Below are 21,510 nucleotides of genomic sequence, written 5' to 3' on the forward strand. Positions count from 1 at the left end.
CTTGGTAGTAGGAAACATTTATTATTATTCGAACACTATCTGACATTGGCCGAATGGATGACTACGTTTTTGTAATACAGAGACTGGAAGCCGTAAAGTAACTCGTTATTGGCACACAACACTTAGTATTTATATCTAGATAGCATAATAGCTCGTTCAGCCATGGAAAAATTCAGAATTTTGTCGAGTGGAAAAGTCCTTCTTGATCCTCATTGTTGTCGTTGAATATCATCGGCGTCTGATCCGAAACTGGCTCGTCATCCCCACTGAAAGTGAATAATGGACTACTTAGTTGCGCCCAAATCAACATCCCCCCATATTTTTGCCAACGGAATAGGCGCTAAATCAAGAAGTGGGGCGGGAATAATAGGATGCTTTTCCTGGCGAGTTTGAAGAAGCGATATTTGCCGTTGATGCAGAACTGGGTCAGGATTGAAAATATGGCAGATTTTCATGTTTTGCCATGCATACCATATGGCCTCATTACCGATTAGAGATTAAGGAAGCTAATAGTTGGATCAATGATAACCACCCTTGCTTATTCCCCAACTTCTTCTTTTCCTTCACAATGAGCAAAGTAGTCCAAAACAATCATATATTTGAACTCACTTCTCCACTCCTCCTTGAGGTGTTTGAGCCTGGTGCTCTTGGGTGAGATTGGACGTGTCTTCCGATCCGAAATGACCCGACATATCCTGGTTCCCATCCAACCCTGAAAGCTGCTGCTGCTGTTGTTGCTGTTGTTCCTGTGGTTGTTGTTGTTGCTGGTGTTGTTGATGGTGCATCATCAAATCGCCCCCGTTAAAAGAAATGGCAGCCGTGGTCGTGATGAGATTGGTGGACCCGAGTTGTTGAGAATTGGCGAAGAAAGAGCTACGATGACCATTGGCAAAATCTTGGTAGGGTGGGGGATGTTCCCTGGGCATTCGACCCAAAGTTCCGTATTGTCTAGCCATCAGGTTATGCTGGTCATGGTGATGGTGATGGTGGTGATGCTGTTGTTGTTGTTGTTGCTGTTGTTGATGATGAGGGGGTTGGCTCGGGTGGGTGCTGGCAATAATGTCCGGGTTATTTTGTAGGTTGTACGCTGGAAATGACAGAACGTTGAATTATTTTAAGAGCGGGACCGTTGATCTTTTCCCTTGGGAATGTGAAATGGTCGAAACGGTTGAAGAATTCAACTCAAAAGAGGATTAACGATTGGCCATAAAATTCCATTGTCAGCGCTGAATTGAGGAAATCGAGAATTTTTAATGTTATTGATTTGATCTTGTGACTGGATTGTTACCCGAAATAAGAGCGAAATCATTCGGATTTTACTTAGTAGGTACAAATACGCACATATTATTTGGTTGAAATCATGACAGTGAATGATTCCAAAATATATACTCACTAACGAGGCTTTGCACTATCTGACAATTCGAATATCCGGCCAAGGAGGGCGTGACGGAAACCGATTCCGATTACCGTTCGACAGGGTAGTCAAAATAGTAAACATAGACGAGATTTTGAATCCTTTCAGCTTGTATTAAAAACATATCCTTAACGCCAATTCGGATGTAGGGCATAACAATTTGTCAAATACAGATATTTTTGAAGTCTTTTTTTTTTGTTTAAAAGCACAAAATGACACAAACAGAACCATAATCGAAAAAAAATAATCTAATTTTTTGAAAGAATATCTACAATGCCCACGTCAGCTTTCCTAATAAAAAAGTGTGGTCAACTCATTCGTGGTCATATTGCAATTTTCGAATCGCTAGATCAAATTTGGACTAGTCTAACACGAAAATGAAAAAAAAAGAAAAAAAAAAAAGCTGAAAAAGTGAGCAACTGCATTTTGACCGTGCTTACTGCAGTTCCAATCATCCATTCAATTCTTTCCATTCACACATTGTGAGGGGCAAAAGAAAAAGAGAGAATTGGAAGGAATGAAATGCCAGAGCACAAGTGTTCATTTTCCTGAGAGCCTAAACGAGCTAACGAACTTGAAACGTTGATTTCTAGGCTTTTTATCAGGTATTTGTGTCGGTGAATCTTGATGAAAAACATTCGGCATTTTCGTTGCAGAGAAAACCTACAAGGTCTGCCCTAAATGTGGACACTCTTCATATTTGGCAATCACCCTCCTGGGCTAGTAGAAGAAATGTGCAAAATTTTGTTAGTTTTGACCTAGATTTTTTTGTGCAAACGTTAAAGCAAAGTGTGTCCAAGATCAAACACCCCTTGAGGGCGAAAATGTCGATGCCATTGCTCAAAACAGCGGTTACGACCTTCAAGATAAGCATGTCATTGGAAGGATCATTCGAAGGCCTTGAAATTGAACAAATGGTCGAAAAACTTGAAAGAAAAACGAAGAATTTCGTGGATAGTTTCTACGTCATGGCTGATCACACAGTCCGTGTGCGCATTTAATCCATGTAACTCCAATGGTGTTTAGGTACAAGACCAAGGCTTTGTTCAAGGTTATCCGGTCAGCATACTTACGGGGGACCCTGTATACATAATAGGTCTCTGACCCAAGGTAAAAGAGAGCGCTCTTCTCACCGTTGAATTGCTGGATGTAGTTTTGATGCTTCCCATGATGAGATAAGTTATGTGGTAGCGTGTAGGAATGAGCAATCCCTCCATTGTGGTTCTGTAAGAACCTCACATGGTCCACATCATCTAGGAGATACTGCTGAGATCGCTGATTCGATGTGGGCAAAGGCGTATTGGCACGTGATCCTCCGGCATTCGATAGGCTGTACATATTCGTGACCCCACTGTGCTCACTCGCATTGTGGAGACGGTACATAGAAGCTGCAAGGACATGATGGAACCGGCATGAGCTAGGTACTCATTCGTCGTGTGCCGTATGTAATGGCACAAAGCTGGGCTTAGATCGACCTAGCTGATACCCAATGTAAGTGTCAATACTCACATGAGGATGGATTACGCTTTTTGTAAAGCAAGCAGCACGAGCAGCAAAAACACGAGACCAAGGTCAGGATGAGGATGGCAGCCGAGGCGCCCAAGATGATTCCAACCAGGACTGTGATGCTGAAAGACCCAACCGGGATGAGAATACACACATTGATCGAGAGCTCAATATGGAGATGATGGACGGAGGGGAGCTTTCGGGAGGGGAATCGATTTACGATCATTTGTTCAAGTCTCAGGCCCATCGATTGAGCACAATTGTGTCTTTCAAATGCCTCTAAGTTGACGGTCGATGGTTCGTGAACAAAAAGACCACATTGCCTGGCGTTTGTTTGATTCGTCTCAATTTACGAGCCCTCATGACATTTATTACATTTGCGTTTACGGGGGGTTGCACGGAATAGAAACCGCAAGTTTTTGATTGAACATGCTATTTAAATTGATGTCAATGGAGTATCATTACATTGTTAGAAAAGGTCATGAATACCCCCGATGTGTCTGTTTTTTTCTTGAATCGAAACTATATATTTCAACAATGCTCAGTGTTAAACAAGGCTTCAAAAAGGGGATCTTTCCGTTGAGCCTTGGAACCTCTAGAACATGGGCAAGGACGCCAATTATGGAAACTAACAACTCTAATTCGAGCCATTGCACTGGAGTTTTCTTCAAATACGAATAATAATTTTTAGCGTTTCGTCCTCCTCGTCTATCGGGTTTATTCTCAAATGAAAGGCCACTGATTTAAAAGTTGCAACCGAGACAAATGCCAAAAACATCGAGTAATTTGAACTGAAAGGTTGAATAGTGAGAAATTACAATTTTGGTATTTTTGGTAATTGAGGTGGTCAACCTGCCAACGAAGCCATATAAAATAGCTTGCTTTGCATTACGCTCAGTATCCGTATCAGATTGGTTCTCCGTGTAGGGGTTTGGGTTGGCGTCTAAAAGTGTTCATAGTTGACCTGTTACTTTTGACACAAAGTGTCGGAAGTTAACCGCTAGCACTAATCTAAGTTGGTTTTGCCGAATGATAAGGCACACCATGCCAAAATGATATGTAACAACGTCTCTTTCCAAGCAGCTTCAAGTGACATTTGGCTCAATCATTATAAAGTGCCAACGTCATGATTTGCATCTGTTAGGTGAGCAAATTCGTATCGCCTTGAAATTTTGTTCATACGCTATTTGAAGAAAAATACCATCCTATATGCAGCCTCCCATGGGAAGCATTTTGGCTGGTGGAAATTTCAAGTCGAATCCACTACCACCACAACAGAGGTCTCAAAGGCTTGCCTTGTAAGTTTTGGCTCACATGCGGATCTCTATCGTTTCTTGGAGCTAACACAAATTGAATTTTTTATGGGTGGCCTCTCATGTTAGTTCTTCGTTTCTGGTTTGTTGTTTACAGGGCGTGATTTGAAATAAATGCTGGAAAAGGAGCACCAACGTTGGTACTTTCAAAAATAATCAAATAAGCATTCGTACTCTTGAACTTCCGACTGGATCACTTGGTCCTTCTTGGTGCAACAATACTTGTGGTAGTCACTACCACAGCAAAATACATCCTGACTTTCATCCGAGGCTGGGCAATAGAAGCCATTGTTCCACTTCCCAAGGGCATCCATATAACCCGAGCAATATTCGCTGCCCAAAACTGCAAAGACAAATGGAGCATTTTAGTATCATCCATGTTTTTTAGCTAGCAACAAGGGCGACTTCAATGGACGCCAGGGGATTTAAATTCTAGCTCAACCATTGTGGACTACCAAACATAGACTGTAGTCGATAACCCCTAAATAACGACGATTTCGATCTCAGACAGAAAACTAAGTAGTCCTCGATTAAATGCCCACTTCGAGCGTTCCTACGTCCTTTCTAGACTCCCGTCATAATGCTGACCTACTCGACTATCAAACATCGCACGCACTCGCCCAGGTCAACAGCTATCGCGCCGGCGTCTTATAAAAAGAGCTGCAGTCCTGTATTATCACTCAGTTGTGTAACTGTTTTTGTAGTGAGCAGATCAACATGAAGTTTCTTGTGGTTTTCGCTTTGGCGTGTGCTTTGAATGTCGGGGTAGTCTGAAGTTTCTTGTGGTTTTCGCTTTGGCGTGTGCTTTGAATGTCGGGGTAGTCTTGGGCTACGAGCCATGGGCCGAGAACCTTGATAAGCACGAGTCTGAATGGAGGGTTCTGAAATTCTATCCGGAATTCTTCCCCAATGCTGAAGTTACTCCTGAAGGGCGAGTGGTGAATGATTACGGACGAGATGTTACGTATGATTACGTCAAGACTGCCATGCAATCGATCTCTCTTTTGAGGCGCAATTACCAGACCTATACTCCTGAAAAAGCCAAAGAGGATGCGGAAACTTTATTCGAAGTCCTTAACGGTTTGGAGGAATATAGCTTTCTCTGGGAAGTGACTACTCCGGATCCTGTATGGTACACCACTCCTGCCCCTGGACCCCGTTACAAGTTGGCCACCGAGATTTCCATCGAGGACCTTGTTGCCGATGCCTTGAGGCATGATTTCTACGTCAACGGGGTGGGTGTGCCACGAGGATTTGCTGAAAACGCTTTTGAAGCCCCGACTACTCCCACCGCGATTCTCAAGACAACCGAATCTACCGTCGAATCCTCAACTACCAAGGAATTATCGAACGAAGAATCCAATGCCGCTTTTAAAGCAGAAGAAAACCATAAGGAAACCACCGACTCTCGAGAAATTGATCTTGAAGTGACCACCAATGAGATTGAAAGTGTCAGCAAGTTGGAAGTTACCGAGAAGCCAACCAAAGTCTTCAAGCTTCATGAAGGTAAGAAAGAAAAGAAATAGGTTTAAGGCATTAGTTTTAAGTATTTATTCCAATAGTTCTCATGGCAAATATTACTGGTCCAAACATGGTCAAGTCTGAACTCTTCAAGGTTCATGAAGGTAAGGTTATAAGTGATAAAATCATAGCTGGATCTACTTAAATGTGACGTGTCTCTAATAGCAATGGAACCTGGGAATGTTGCTATCGAGCAACATGCTCATGATGCCAAGGTCCATGAAGGTAAGGTAAAATGTAAGAATTTGTTACCAATGTAAACCAATTCGTGCTCTGTCGATAGACATGGATAATACAACCCCGTCTGTTGAAATGGATTCCAACGATTTGGAAATGGAATTAGCTACCTTTTCTGGGCAAACTGACATTGAGCCTCGCATGGATGATGTGGAATCGAGCACGCAATCTGTCCATTTCAAGAATGAAACTGTGGTCGAATGATAAATCCCCATGTTGAATTAACTTTGTACTGGCAAATTAGGATTTGTCCTAAATAAAAGGCTGGTGAACGGTTCATTGCTACTCGATTATTATGGAAAGGCTAAATTCAGGAGTAGGAAAGTGCAATACTAAGTAAATCCAGTAGAATTATTAGAATCTCTAGCAATTTGCTTCAGGGGCCTTCATGTAATAGAAAGTGAAACTACTTTAGAACATGATATAAAAAATTCCTGAAGAAAAAAAAAATAAAATCAGCAATTCCTGCAATAGTATGAACATAAATTTGGCGAGTTTGCTGCAGGTTAAATGTTTACAATCCTAGTATTTTTCATTGCACGTGAATAACAAAATCATGAAATCTTTTATGGATTAGCATTGGCTTGTTAATATTTGTAAATTTGGTGATTATAGGAAACATACATCTAAACTCGTAATCACAATTGTTAAATTATTGTCCATAACCCCTTAGGCTACACGAAATATGGAGGCTGCATTGTGTGTCAGTCGCCCCCATATAACGGTCTGATTGTAATTGAATTATTATGCGTTTGTGTTGTAAAAATCTAATTTATAATTAGCGTCCTGGGTCACATAATGTGCGGAAAAGAAATCGCTTTCATGGCACGTGATATGTTTAGCAATCTGCCGTGCGTTTCACCGTTGTGTTCAGGCTGTCTGACGTTGCAAATACAAAAAAATGCAAAAAAAAAATGTCATATAGCAAACATAGATCCCCTCTGACATTGCTCAGGGCTATTTTAATCTTGAGCGTTAAATCTGTTCGACCCATTTTAAATGCATGATAATTTCCCCAAAACATCGTTAAATCGGAAAATATTTAAAAACCGATTAATTCTATGAATATGATTCCAATGGTAGCCTTCTTGAATTTTTAGATTGGATTCCCATGTCGCCACCTCACTCGTCTCGTGCTATTCATTATCCTTCGAGGGAAGCGGATGATAAATACTTCCACCAAAAACCATTGGAGCATACTGAGCGTGAAATCACTTGGGCTGAACTATCTAAGGCTCTAGGTTTGAATCGATCGTCTCTTGGTCCCGTGGTCAAGCGGAGTAAACGACAAGTGAGTGAAGATTTCAACCGTTCCCAGACCATCCCTCGTGCCACGCCCTACTCCGGTTCTGCCACATCAGACGACCAAGACATTGAGAAAGCATTTGACGAAGGAAAGATCACGTTGGAGGAGTATGGCAAGGATTTTTTGGCATTCATTCAACAATCCAAATTTGCCAATGTCCCTGCTGAAGACGCGTCTCCAATGCCCGTTGAGGAAGACTTTCTGCCTTTCGAATTGGAGGAGCCCATCTCAGTTCCATTCATAAATACTGAAGATTTAGACGTTGGCCGAACATTTCAACAAGATGATTATCTTGCTGCCATTTTCGATGAGGACATCCCCTCTCCCAAGTCCACTTCCGTCCCTGATGTAAGTAATGTGAATGAACAAGAAGGTAAAGCCATCGAAGAGCATTTGAAATCCAGTGACGATCAAAGTTCAACCCCGATCGTTGCTGAAACTTCGAATGTGCGAGATATTGAACGTGAATATGATGAAGGTAAAATTACTTTGAAGGAGTATACAGACTATTTTGTGACCGTCGTTCAGAAGAATGTCCCTGTTGACAAATCCACGGACACTGCGACTCTATATGATGATATCTTTGCCCCAACTGTTTCGCAAGAAGAGTCCTTACCCATCCGACACAGTGCGGATGTTACCATTTCGGGTGAGCCAGATGTTGAAAAAGCTTTTGACGAAGGAAAGATTACTTTCGAGGAGTACACCGATCATTTTCTGACTTCCGTTGAGAAGCAAGTGCCAGCTGATAAATCTTCCCCATCCACTGCATCCGTTGTTGAAGAAGAGCCTCTGCCTAGCAAACCCACGGAAGTGTCCTCAACCCTTTCAAAGGCTTTTGCCGATTTGAGCGATTTTGATGTTGATCAGGAGATTGAGAAGATTTTCTTGAACGAGAACGTCGACCAACTCGATCTCTTTGGTGAACAACAAGCCCCTACTGACAAGTCGACCTCAAGCGCCTTGGAGGCCAGTCCTCTGAATCGAGGAAGGTTGAGTGTGGATGATCAGACCTCTACAGCTCGTGCAATTGAGGCTTCTTTTGTCCCCGTGAAGGAGTCAAGAAAAATGATGGAAAAGATGATGACCTCTTTTGGATTAACTAGAGACGATCTTCATGAAATCCTCGTCAACGTGAAACCTCTTTGGGAGACAGACCCTGCCCCAAAGTCTCAGGCCAGCTCTGATGACTCTCGAGTTTCCAAGGTAGTGACCACTGACGCTCCCATCCATAAGACCACATCAGTTCCATCAAGTAAAGTAAATGCCAGTGTCTCGCCTATGGCCAAAGTGATTGTTTCTAGTGCTAGAGATTTTGCAGCAGAATACAAGGCCGGCAAAATCACGAAGAGTGAATATGTTAACCTTGTGATTTCAAGTATTCGCACGAAATCGCCCATTGCTCCTGCAACAACTTCAAGGCCCAAAACTTTACCCAAGACAACTACCACCTCCAGGCCAATAACTACTTCTCAATCAGCCATCCCAACAAGAGTTCAATCCAAGAACGTGGTTCAATTGCCCGTGATCGTCAAGACCCCATTGCCAACCAGCATCTTCAGTATTTTTGACACAGTGACACCAAATGGAGTTGGTAAGAAAACGGTCTTGTCGAAAACCAACAGCCCATTATTTGCTGTGTTCAAGAAGGCGCCATCTCCGACAATCCCCATTCGTAAGGAAGTCAAACATGTGAAGAACCCAAATCCGTTTTTTGCTACGTACCAGAAGACCTCGACTTCAAGGAAATCTGCATCTGGTTCCAAGGTCCCCAAAGTGAGTGGAAGTGCTGGTAATCCACTATTCGCCGTGTTCAAGAAGCCTTCAAGTTCAACCCGTATCGAATCCACCCCGGTACCTAAGCATGAATCGGCTGGAATTGATGGAAATCCCCTGTATGCCGTTTTCAAGCGACCCACGGCTTCCGGCAAAACTAGCTCTGCCAAAGTGACTTCCGAGACTGAACAGCCTTGGGTATCTGTTGACCAGGATGAGTTCAAGTATTGGAAGAGTGCCCCAATTTCTAACCTTGTGGATGTGGTGTATGGAGAGGCTAAGCCGGTGTTTGACAAGGATGTCAAGTCTGTCCCCTACCAAAGCCGAGCCACTGCCGAGACTAATACTGCCACCAACCAACAACCCGTCACGATCAGCTATACGAAATCCTTGCCCAAAAGCTTTCCCTACATTGTTGGCGCTAACGCCAAGAAACCCAGCTACGAGATCCATTACCATAGCTACAATGTGCAATTGCCTCACCATGTGGCCTCACCATTCATTCAAAAGCTCTATCATGGTCTCCGCACCCAGTCCAAGAAGTAAGAGCCTGGAAGGGGCGTGAGAGAGATGACAAAAGTATTCCACAGTATCCATTGTTTCGTACGCGATTACTAATTTTTCTTGATTCTTTTTGTCCGTGGAACAAACTTTGGCTTTGTTTAATTTTGAAATAATTCTTTCAAATTTCATTTCATTGACCTTTATCGCCCAATAACATCCAAATGCAATAAATTTTGTGAATCTCAAACATTGCCTTCCTATTCTTACCTTCATGGTCTTGGTTCAATGGAAGTTGCAAGTTTGCCATTTCGACTCCTTTCCCTGGAAAAAACGAAAATGCATTAGGAACACCATTTGATTTTGATTGAGCAATGATCTTCCACCTAGATCCCGTCAACATTAACAGTAGGACACCGCTCGCGGAGGCAACGGAATCTTGTCCTTACTTTCAAGTTCAGGACAACTTCATTTTACATTTTTCCACCGAGCAATTTCGTCAATGTTATAGTGCTGTGGCAATGACACTGGAAAGACTTCTGGCGCAGAAATGGTTTTTTTTTTCAGGACGATAACCCAGGAATAACGGCTACCGCAAAAACATGCCCAGATCCCACCAAGTCTGTGGTGGTCGCCAAGCACGTTGCAATAATAATTCTTTTGAGGTAGGTCCTGAAAACTGGACCCTCAGACTTGTGGCAACTTTACGAAAAATTCCAGCACGACCGGTTTTATCTTGCCAAGCTTGAGACTTTTTGTTCTCGGTGTGTCTGGTGGTCTGGTGAGTCAGCTGGCAACCTAAACAAAACCGTTTTCACAGCATAGAACTTCTCAAAAATGACAGCCAAGACAAGTCCACGTTCAAGATTGGGGTGCCATGTAAATATGACAGGTCAAAGCCCACATAAAAGGAATCACATATAAGACGTATACAACTGAAAAGGCTTGCTTGACCAACATCCCAAGCTCAAATAAAACCTTCAGATCCGCCCACAAAATAGGCCAATTCATCAATCCTATTCTTTCCTGACCATTACAATGCCCCCCTAAGTCGGAGTGTTTATGGCTTGGGGGCTTGCTGGGTGAGAAAGTCGGGCGTCTGTGGTGAATTGTGGAAGCGTACTCGATCATCTCAGGGGGATTCCAGTGGGAAATTAACGTTATCCTCTGGGACCGCATCCCACACTCTGTCTCAGCTCAGTTCGAACCTTATATATATTGACGTTGAGTGTATGTGAGCAAAATAATTTATTTTTTCCCTGAGCTAGGTTGCGGGACTGAGATGAGAAATCCGGAAGAAACTGTTCTCTGCATCACAGCCATAATCCAATTTGTCCCAGATCGTTGAGACACATTTTTTGCTGGCTGGAAGCTTCTGTGAAAAACGAGACTTCCGACCTTTGGCGGCACTTTCTAATCTAATCGAGTGGATATTTGGTGTGGTGGATAAAGCTAACTTTAGGAATCAAAAATGTCTGTGGTGGGTGAGGCTGCCATTGATTTTGCAGCTGGATGTTTTGGCGGAATGGCCACGGTCTTGGTGGGACAGCCCATGGACACGATCAAAGTCAAAATGCAAACGTTTCCCGTGCAAAATCCCGACATGTTGAAAACATTTCGGCAAACAGTTCAGCGGGAGGGCTTCTTTGTCGGACTGTATGCTGGAACCCTTCCCTCCATAATGGCTAACGTCAGTGAATTATCCGTACTATTCATGTGCTATGGACAGTGTCAGAGTATGGTCTCCCGAACACTTGGCGGTGGGAAATCCAAAGATAAATTGAGGTGAGTGTGCTTGTTGAAACCAGTTTCTCTTGGATTTTAGTTATGAAGCATGACCACGGCTAATTTAAGGCTTAGAAAAACGCAACAGCATAAACGTGAGAGTCAAAAGAGTATACAAGTCATTCTATTTTTGAGAGCTTTTCAATTGGTAGCTTCGTTGTGAATGTGGGGGGGGGAGTGGAAATCCGATTACCAGAAATGATGAGTTGTCAGTTTGTTCATAGAAGTGGTTGCGATTTTTTTTTCAATATTTTCTTATAGACCTCTTATCTTTAGTTGTAGAAATTACGACTAACATAACTCCATCCATATTCATTGAAGAAGTTACTATTTACAACATTAAATACAAAAGTATGATTGACTTGAACAAGGAGCATTAGTCTTGATGAACTTGGGATCAAATAACATTAGAAACTTTTTTAGAGAATGATATCGGAAAGATATTCAAGGAGATATTGACGAAAAAGAACGAATGTCTGGAAATGGTTTTTTGCAATTATAGTTCCCCTTATGATAAGGATGTAGTGGCATGGTCTCCAACACACCTACTTTTATTCTTGGAAACTCGTGGAAGCTAAGCGTTGCTCTTTGTTCATCTGTTCGTACATTAAGACCCTACTTCGCGTTCAGGCCTAACCGCAAGAGGCCGAGAGTTCATGCCAAAAATATTTGTTCGGTTATAAAGAATCTATTCCAACTTATTTATCGCTCACAGCCCTTGGCTTGAAAACAAGGCAAGAGGAATTGTATGCAGTCTAAGAAAACTATTGCCGTCTCGAAACGAAGTTGTTTTGTTGAACAAATGGACGACAAGTATGCCTTTTGCAAACAAGCAGACAGTAACATGTAAGACATTTACGACGTGAAAAATTACTTGTTTAAGGTTTGAATTTTCCCTCTCAATTTAGTTTTTCATTGTCTTCTACTCTTTACTACAAAGCTAAAGATAGCACAAATAGGAATAGAGACAACGTGAAAATGCACCAGAGCAACACACTGAGAAAATGCCTTGCACGTTTTGATCCTTGAGTGTTGTCAAGGACGTCACGGGTCCCTTGAAGAAGTTGCCAATTCCCGTAGTCTAGATCTCAGATCATCACGAAATTACTGCTATTCTTTAAGAAGGAGAGATGAATTACTCTCGTGATTGACCTCATTGTTTTGTTCTCAAAGTAGCATCATAATGTGGATATGTCACAAGAGAGTCGATCAAACGAAAATAAGATAATTAATGTCGGATCAGTTACTTTGATTTCCAAGCTCTATGTACTTGTCTCAGTTGGGAACACATTGTCATTGCTTGTCGGGAAATTTCTATCGCGCAAAACAGTAGTCCACTCACCGTCTTGAACCGTCAATATAAAACCGGATCTCATGCCCTCAATCTTTTCAGTAGAGAAAAAACGCTTTATTTGTGAACAATTAGAATGTTCGCGATCCGTAAATTGACAGTATTGACACTTGCTTTATCATCGAGCGTGGCTTACAACATTGACCAAAACTGTGACCTCTCTCCAACTCAGACATGGGATGGCACCAAAGAAGCCCTATTCCGGGACTATTTCGACCTTAAGTTGAAATTCAATCCCATTATTGGGAGTCGTCGAGGCTACCACAAATACGACGATCGCGTCCCTCCCCACACGCCTACTTGTTTCAAGATGTTGGCCGAATCGTGTAAAGAATACCAAAAGAGGGCAGCCATGGCTCTGAGTTTTCCAATCACGAGGAATTCTGATCCCATCGATCCCTTAAAAGAATTGGAATTAATTCATTTGCTCCTGGAGGCCAACGCTTGTCATCGAGGGATCAAAGCCGAGGGTTATTATTTTCCGCCTGTCCACTACATTCGAGGAATACAGAGTTTCCTGGTCGAGCAGTGGGTGCTGGATGGACTCTTTGAGTACAAAACCGTAGACGACCTACAAAATCCTCTGAAGAGGTTGAAAGCTATTCCGGCTTATATCGACGATATCATCAACACTCTGAAGGAAGGTGCCAGCAAAAACATGACCTTTGCGCCAGAGAGCTTTCATAAAACCAAAGAACAGTTCGCCGCTCTTCAAGTGAGTAAACCCGAAGAGTCCAACTTTTACGTTCCATTCGAAAAAATGTCCGCGACACTCTTTGATCGGGACTCGATACGTGGAATTCAAAACGAAGCTAAGAAAGTCATTGAAGCCGAGGTTCTCCCAGCTTACAACCGACTGGATGAGTACATTCACAATGAATATTTCCTTCATCTCCGACCAACTCCAGGTGTGTTGTCCCTTCCAAATGGCCAATCATATTACAAGGATTGTCTCGAATTCTTTACATCACTATCGTCGTTGACTGCGGATCAAATCCACGAGATTGGTTTAGCGGAGGTGGCAGAATTGACGGAAAAAGTATCCGTTCTCATGACCGAGTTCAACATGACCGGACGATCCTTGAGTGAATTTTCAGACTTTGTCCGATCTCAGCCTGGCCAAACATTCGAGAGTAAGAATGAGTTGTTAGAGTACGTTAAGGACATTCTTGACAACAAGATCAATCCGATCTTGTCCCAAATCATCCCCGAGGAATTATTAACCTCGGAGATCTATCAACCCAACATTGCCCCTGTTCCACCTGGTGGGGGTGGATCAGTGTACTTCCTGTCGGGAGCAGTGGATGGTTCACGCCCAGGCACGTTTTACATCAACCTTCATAATTTATCTGGCATCAAGAAATTCGAGTTGCTTTCTCTCACACTGCACGAGGCTAATCCTGGTCACAACCTAGATGATGTGGTCAAGAGTAATCTTGGCATGCCTGATTATGCGGCCGTTCCCATTTACTCTCGATTATCTCAAGGACCGAGTAACTTCCCTTTCCAAACCGCATTGAATGAAGGATGGGCGTTGTATGTCGAGCATCTTGGCCTGGAATTAGGACTCTATGAGGATCCCTTTGACCTAATTGGTTATTACTCGTACAACCTTTTGCGAGCAGCACGACTTGTGGTGGATACCGGGATACATGCCAAGGGTTGGACTAAAGAACGTGCCGTGGAATATCTGGTGAATAACACCTTTTTTCACCGGAAATGGGCGGAAGGCCAGGTCAATCGATATATCACATGGCCCGGCCAGGCCGTCTCATACAAGATGGGTGAAAGAGCCATCCTTCAACTCCGGCGAATCTTCGAAGAGCAGCGTGGGAGTGACTTCGACTTGAAGGAGTTCCATGGTTATATTCTGTCATGCCAAGTGCATTTACCCTGGTTGAAAAAGTGCCTGGATCTTCATTATGAACAAAGCCATTCCGCCAAATAAAATATGCCTTCAAATTTTCTCCCGTTATCTATTATTCACTTCAGAGAACTGTCTTGTAAAATAGTTCACACCGTCGTGTTTTTGTAAGAAAGTTTTGTGGGGAGAAAATTCCATCTAACTGGAGGTTCCTCTTTTTTTCCAGCCCTCTCGAGAATGCTTTGGCAGGCTCCGTGGCGGCCATTTTTGCCTCGGTCACGCTCTGTCCAACGGAACACATCAAGTGTCAACTTCAAGCTCAACGTGAGATGGGCCAAGTCCATCGATCAACGTTCTCTCTAACCCGTGAGATCATTCGTCAGGAGGGTTTTGGACAGCTCTTTAAAGGTCTGGGCCCGACCTTGGCCAGGGAAATCCCCGGTTGCTTCTTCTTCTTTCTTGGCAATGAAGGCAGCAAAGCTATAATTTGCAGATTGACGAAATCCAAGCGCGAGGATCTCGGTCTGAGTTCGACGCTGTTCTGTGGTGGAGTGGCTGGTGTTAGTTTCTGGACCTCCATCTTTCCCTTTGATGCAGTTAAAAGCAGGATTCAAGTCTCCTCTGAGACTTCTGCTATGAGAGTGGCTCGGGAATTGTGGATAACCAACGGAATTCGTGCATTCTACTCAGGCCTTTTGCCTTGTGCTCTACGAGCTTTTCCGAGTTCGGCCGCAATGTTCTTGGCGTACGAATACACAAAGGACCTCATGACCTTTTATTGTGCGTAGAACTATCGCAAGAATGCTAGTGGGGACTCTCGAAAGAGTCCTGAACATTTTTAGAGATTCATGATCTGAGACCTAATATCTTGGGAGCCTTATCCTCATAAGAATGGTTTCGTTGATAAGAAAAGTTTTCGTATTATCTCCATCACCGCAAAACCCCAAGTGACTACGCAATAAAGCCATTTAATGCCCCCCCTATCAGCAACCATTTTCCCCCCTCAATGTGACAGGACTGAAATTAAAACTGGCTACAATTAATGATCAAAGCAAGTGGAGGGAGAGGTTGGAACTGGGCAACGCCAAAAGGTATGTATTCAGCAGGATTTCTTTCAGAGGGAGAGGATCAAAGGACTTGCAATAGATTATTATCTCTGTCCACCTTTTGCGCCTGAGAACGATCAAGGTTTTCCGTTAGTTTTCCCTTGAATACCTTGAAAATATGTCCAAATGCAAAGGGTAATTAACCCCGATCAACTCTATTCTGTCACGTAGGAGCAAAATGTTGGGTTGCTGAAACCCGCCACCTAGGGAAAAAAAATTCATTAAACATTAAAAACGCGTTTAAAGGAAAAGGGGTTCTATGAAGTGATGGGATCAAATCGAATTTCAAATTCAAGGTTGCCAGAAAACGTGGATAGCGAGAGCACCCGCCTTTTCCATCGCAACGTAAACACTTGGGTTTGAGTACAAACGCAACCCTGGTTTGACGGAGGAAAAATCAGGGTTACATTTTGAGGCTGACTAACGGGTTTCGGAGATTCCACCGATTCCACCAGTAATGTCATGGCCATGGTAATTGTGAATTGGTAGCCCTGGTCGCAACATACCGTGATTACTAATTTGATCCCCATCACTAGTTCTATGGTATCTCTAGTGCTTCAACTTCCAGGGCTGTTCGATCTCCAGCCGATGAAAGGGGGGGGGGCGAATTTTTCTGCCAGCGAAAGTCCTCTTTTCACGAGATTATATCTAAGAATCAAGGTATAAAGTGCAGACTTTGGGACCACGTTTGGCATAGTCAGCCCTTTACGTCGGCACAGACCACAAGGAGGTCGGCTAAAAACTTTCTGCATTGGGCATCTTTCTTTTCGTATAACTGATATTCAACATACACACTCCACAACTTGGACATTTTGATTGGACAACTGGAGTGGTGTTCACAACCCTGCATGTGTCGAATGTCAAAAATAATGAGATGTTTCTCTAGAATGTCTGTACAAACAGCCCATCTTGAGGAGAATCAATATTCCCGATCCCTCTTGCCTCGAGGCCAGAATAATGATCCAATTGTTCTCTGGGCCAAAACAAACGTGCATGTGACTTTCTATGTCAGAGGATGCTGAGCTGAAAGCAATGGGGCATTCAGGGTTTTTCGGCAGAATGAATGTCTTCAGAGGAGTGATTTATGATCAGGAGCATGCGGAACAACCCCATTCCGAAATCTGACCGATTTCAGTGGTGAAGTGGAATGTGTTTGACTTGAGAATTCCGCAGCTCCGCTTTGAACCCTCTAGTGGATTAGTTTCGACAAATCGACCTTGTTCCATTTGTGATCTGGTCCCCCTATCTTTCTCGACCAGGCCAGGATCAGGACCCAAAACACGGTCCATTTTCAAGGAAGGGATCCACAAGAGAAGGGAGAAGAAGATCTGAGCCAGGGACTCTCATTACCATTTATCTTGTGAAAGCATCACCAAATGAGGATATGGCTAAACGATGAGCTCTGACAAAAGATTTGAAGAGCATTACCAAATGAATTCCCCTTTCCAACTCTCTAGGGATCGATCTGAATCAGATCAAGGACCACCGGGGTTTCTGGCAACCAGATAAGATAACCAAATCCTTGTAAATGGACTAAGCAAACCGAGGGCTCCCTAACGTCTGGTTTTCTTTCGGAATTCTAACAGTGCCTGGCATTTTAAGGTATCGTCCGAATTCCACGATTTTCTCTAAAAATAAGCAACCAGGTCTAAGCCGGTAAAGTTTTCAACCACACTTCTCTTGCAAGGAGCGCATCACTGGCTTCCAAGAAATTGAACAAACTTTTGGCTTGGTTAACCTTTGCTAAAGCAAGTCCCTGAGGTTCGCCTGGAAGTTGATACACAAACCAAGAGGCAATACCTAAGCCACTAGAATAAAACCTTCTCGGGCTTCTCATTTCGTCTCACGGAAATACACGGCTTTCTGGAATTTGACTACGTACACACACAGTTGGGATGAACGGCAAGCTGCAAAAAAAGGAATTAAATTCGTAAAAGGGTAAATTTTTGAAATCAGGAGACAAAAATGAATAAGTTTGTTTTTGGTGGCATATTCATTTGCAATTAATAAAAACCAGATCATATGCTTTCAATCGCACTTCAAACTATCTAAAACCATGTTTTTTTCAAACACCTTGTGTACCTTGTCTAATAGGTACACTTCTGTAAAATTAAAAGAAGATTGATTGCCCTATTTCTTACTTATGACGTTCAAACCCATTTGCCTAACGATTTGGACCCCTTCAAGCCAATTTTTGGGCTAAACCCATGAAACGAATATTTGTCAAATTGTTACTACAATGTGTTTGAACACCCGAACTAACAGAGGGAACAAAAAAAGTCTTTTGGTCTCCTGATTTCAAAAAGTGCTCCCATGCAGTATTTTAGTCTCATTTTGTCAACTTGTTTCTCCAACGGAGCAGAACAAGCGCCAAAGTAAAATAACGGTTTTTTTCTCCTAGGTTCTGGCGCAATCTAAACATCGGACTTGGAAAATTTAAGATCTTGTCAACGATTTGAGTGCGAGTGTGAAACCATGGTACACATATCTGGCCACTTTGGAGCGAAATTGTCCTGACAGTGACATCTTTGCATTACAACAAATTTGCAATGCATCGCAAACACCACGAGTACGTGAGTACCAGCCCAATATTGCATTGCTCCCAAGTTTCAAGTTTCTTTGCCACAACCTTAGTGATAAGCCAGATAAAGGCCAGCTTGAATCCTTGAACCTCTGCCTCTGCGAGAGTTCCAAAGCTCTCCCTCCCTCACTTGTCATCCCAAGTCAGAGTTAGGGGTAAAAATATGTCCAATAACCCAATAAGATATATGATCGTCGTGGAGCCTGTTTCTTTGGAAATGATTTTCTTTGGACCGTTCTTCTCGAACTCGAGTCTTTCCGGGTCGATGTTGAAGCATTGGATAACATTTATGGCTTGTTAGCAGAAATGAAAGCTGGCCAAATTGTCCCGTTAGGGGTGCAATCCATGTGAGTTGCTGTATGGCCCAAGCTTGGCCAAAGCGTCGAAAGATCTTTCAATATCAATCGAGTCCACAGCTATTGCAATGAAATGTAAGAAGTTCCCTGTTAATGAGAAAGAATCCAACTTGGCACATTCCGAGGGATTTCGTCCCGGTCTATAGAGCAAGTTTCCTGGAACGGAGTCAGCCTTACCACGAATTCAAGAGTGGTTAACTTCTGTACTCATTACGAGAAGATGCATATGATGCACTTTGCAGTGTCCAGTTGCAATATGAAATTATGAGATGAACCGCCCTCTGGCATTTCCTACACTCATTCCCTCTGGGTAGGCGCACCGAGGACCAAGTCAAATTTTCTTACTTCTCTTGGGTCTCGCATTTTGTTACTGCGAAACGAACAGTTTATTCAAGGATAATCCCGTTTTAAGGAGATTGTTCCACAGTTGATAACTTGGCCGGAAAAACCCGCCATGAATATAGATGGCTTGTTTAAACATGTATCTTCAAAAGGGGAAGGGAAGGGTCTCAAAAATGAAGGATGGGAGGAGGAGGAGGAGGACCCTGGGATTCCAGTGCACTCGAGATCTGTTAGCCTTTCTCAGATCAAAAGAGTCCGGGCAATTGATGAAGGGACCTAAAAGAGCTCGGGAACTTTTTCTCGAGTATCCCACCCAAATCTGATGTATTTTTCGTGACCACTCCGAAGGGACCTAATTTGCATATTTTGAAGGGGCGCTTCCCTCATGCAGAACAACACCAAACCCAAAGCCCCAGCACTTAGACTTCACATGAACTCAAGACCATGCAATCAGTCCCGTCCTTGATTACCTGTTTCTGGAAAACTGGGATCACTCCGGTACTGGCTCTGAATTCAAGACCTGATTTTTGACGATCACCCACCACAAGAAGTCGATGACAATCGTCGTTAGATCCGTCGACTCTCTCACAACAACTACTTTGGCACAACAGAAGTCACAAACGACAGCATCCTCGTTCTCTCTCCAGCCCCAGCCTCTTTCTCGTCCTCTTGTCCTCCATCCATTCGACAGAGACAGAAAATGGGAGAGAACGCGAGAGAGAGAGGGAAGAAGGGAGACCTGACTTGAGGTTGGGCCGTGATTCTCCCGCTCTCTGTCTGTCTTTCTTTCTTTCTGTCTTTCTTCCCTACTCTCTTTCTTTCGTTTCTTCTGTCTATCCTCAGCTAGAGGCTAGAAGCTACTTACTCAAGAACCCTCGTCGCTCAAAGCCGCCATGGAAAGGGACAGGGAACGCAACTAGCCCCATAAGTGAGCGAGGCTGTGGGCAGTTTTCGCAGAGACCGTTCGTGCGGTCCTTCCTTCCCACGTATCGCCGTGGTCTCGCAAGAAGACTCCAAAAGGAAGACGCACCAAGAAAACGAGGATGAGAGCGAAAGCGGCCTCAATGCAAAAAGAAGGAGGAACTTCGTGGGAATTGGGCGCACCAGGGATGCTGCCACGGTAATTTGCAGGCCACATTCAGGGTTGCCACAAGCCCATGGATGAAGGGGAAACAGAGAGGAGGAATAGGATTTAGCTTGGGAAATCAAAGATCAAAAGCTCATCCATTAAATGATGGTGCTACTTGAACTCAGGACTGCTCAATATTTTGGGTCGGCTTTGAGTGCCTTTTTTACTTTTTGATTTAATTACAGTTTTTAGAGTGGGTCTTTCCTGGGAAGGCTCGAGTTTCTCATGTGGTGTCCAACCTTTTTGTGGGAGGTTATTAACGAAGGCTCGGAGTTTGCAAATCTTTGCCGACCACTCTCGAAGGTTGTTTTTTTTTAAAGTCGAAAAGGATCGACAAAGTTCTGGTTTTGAGTGCATGGAGTTAAGTTTTGGGATCATGACTTGAATGTCATTGGAAGCGCCTAAAACTTGCCTTGAAATTTAACGTACACGAACGAAGCAAAATGTTACAGGCGTTTAAGAGCCTCAGTTGTGAGTGTGCTCAAAGCCATTTCATTTTCGGCCAATTCCTTTCTATCGGAAAGGAATGGCTTTGAATACGAATCGACCAAAGAATTCCGTCCTTCTTTTCTCAAATTGGACCCTTCTGATCTGCGAACCACTTTCCTTATTTGAAAGTCAAGCAACACTGCTGAAGGTGTGCTCCATGGGTGGTTTTGAGTACAGAAGATCGTAGTTCGTGAGTGACAACAGCAACTCGTGCTCTTCTTTCTCGGGAAACTAGGACTTTCTTTCCTTTTTCTTACGAGGAACTGGTGGATTGTTCCAAGTTCCGCCGCTTTGGTGGTCCCAATTGCGAATGGTGCCAAAGGCGGAAATAGGATCTCTCGACAAGATGAGCATGTCCTATGTACCCGAGGAAATGAAGAGGCAATCAGAATTTTATTATAAGAACATTCATGTATTTGTAGTCATTCCACAGCGAAAGACATGACATTGAATCAAACGCGAACTGGCGGGATTGATGAGCCAAGCTAGCGATGGAGAACAAATTAGGGTCTTGGAAAAAGCAGACATTTCGAAACAAAATGACGTTAGTACTTGTGCTGGTTTGACACATAACACATCAACATTTGAGAGCTGCATTCTGAGCTTCCGATACAAATATGGGCAGATATTAGCTTGCTTTTGTGGATATGATCGCAATAAGTTTAGCTGCAGTTACATCTTTGTTAGTTCTTGATTGTGGTTATCATTCCGAAGAAGAAACATCGATTAGCAGATATGGTACGAAAGCATTTGGCCGCGACGGATTTTAGATAGACATCGATTTCTTTTCTTATAATACACTGCAAGAGGATTTTTCCCGGAAAGGATTCTGATTTTTGCCATGAAATCCTATCAGCAAGTAATCGTCTTGAGTTTTTTCTGTGACATACGCCTGAAACAAACAACGAAATTATCATTATTAGAAAATGTGAT

The 21,510-nt window shown here is 43.2% G+C and overlaps 4 protein-coding genes across 13 annotated transcripts in view; 2 read left to right on the forward strand and 2 right to left on the reverse strand.

Moving 5' to 3' along the window:
* LOC131892606 (G-box-binding factor-like) lies at nt 1-19,804 on the reverse strand. 3 transcript variants are annotated; one of them, XM_059242423.1, is made up of 7 exons: nt 19,430-19,804; nt 9,845-9,898; nt 4,408-4,576; nt 2,924-3,042; nt 2,548-2,802; nt 610-1,087; nt 1-266 (listed from the first exon to the last, which is right to left on the reverse strand). In XM_059242423.1, the coding sequence occupies exons 2-7, from the start codon at nt 9,882-9,884 to the stop codon at nt 173-175; spliced, it is 1,155 nt and encodes a 384-aa protein (XP_059098406.1). In that variant the 5' UTR covers nt 9,885-9,898; nt 19,430-19,804; the 3' UTR covers nt 1-172. The 3 variants fall into 3 exon arrangements, with proteins under 3 accessions (XP_059098406.1, XP_059098407.1, XP_059098405.1); XM_059242424.1 differs by lacking the exon at nt 19,430-19,804 and adding an exon at nt 10,024-10,186; XM_059242422.1 differs by lacking the exon at nt 19,430-19,804 and having other exon boundaries at nt 9,845-10,006.
* On the forward strand, nt 6,113-9,824 carry LOC131892603 (mucin-2-like). Its single transcript, XM_059242419.1, has 2 exons — nt 6,113-6,254; nt 7,092-9,824. Exon 2 carries the CDS (start codon nt 7,103-7,105, stop codon nt 9,617-9,619), a length of 2,517 nt encoding a protein of 838 aa, XP_059098402.1. The 5' UTR covers nt 6,113-6,254; nt 7,092-7,102; the 3' UTR covers nt 9,620-9,824.
* LOC131892608 (uncharacterized) overlaps nt 10,341-21,510 on the forward strand; it is a 19,872-nt gene continuing 8,702 nt past the window's right edge. For 4 of the 8 annotated variants that reach the window (XR_009374596.1, XR_009374599.1, XR_009374601.1 and 1 more), the window contains exons 1-5: nt 10,341-11,359; nt 14,801-16,340; nt 17,138-17,282; nt 17,368-17,618; nt 18,082-18,253. The gene's annotated coding sequence lies outside the window, so the exon portion shown is untranslated. The remainder of the gene's footprint in view (nt 11,360-14,800; nt 16,341-17,137; nt 17,283-17,367; nt 17,619-18,081; nt 18,254-21,510) is intronic. The other 4 variants (XR_009374603.1, XR_009374602.1, XR_009374597.1 and 1 more) reach the window with 4 other exon arrangements.
* LOC131892615 (guanine nucleotide-binding protein subunit gamma-1-like) overlaps nt 20,969-21,510 on the reverse strand; it is a 2,275-nt gene continuing 1,733 nt past the window's right edge. Inside the window, exon 3 of the mRNA XM_059242436.1 lies at nt 20,969-21,469. Within this exon, the coding sequence (XP_059098419.1) occupies nt 21,368-21,469 (102 nt within the window). The 3' untranslated portion in view covers nt 20,969-21,367. The remainder of the gene's footprint in view (nt 21,470-21,510) is intronic.

Source organism: Tigriopus californicus, chromosome 2, assembly GCF_007210705.1.
Source record: "Tigriopus californicus strain San Diego chromosome 2, Tcal_SD_v2.1, whole genome shotgun sequence".
Classification (NCBI taxonomy): domain Eukaryota; kingdom Metazoa; phylum Arthropoda; class Copepoda; order Harpacticoida; family Harpacticidae; genus Tigriopus; species Tigriopus californicus.

Bases quoted from the DNA above. Each gene is read 5' to 3' on its own strand.
- LOC131892603 (XM_059242419.1), top strand. From the start codon at position 7,103: ATGTCGCCACCTCACTCGTCTCGTGCTATTCATTATCCTTCGAGGGAA.
- LOC131892606 (XM_059242422.1), bottom strand. From the start codon at position 9,977: ATGTTGACGGGATCTAGGTGGAAGATCATTGCTCAATCAAAATCAAAT. The intron at 4,577-9,844 runs GTAAGAATAGGA...TTGTCTTTGCAG, and splicing joins ATTGAACCAAGACCATGAAG to TTTTGGGCAGCGAATATTGC. The intron at 267-609 runs GTGAGTTCAAAT...ATTCACTTTCAG, and splicing joins CCTCAAGGAGGAGTGGAGAA to TGGGGATGACGAGCCAGTTT.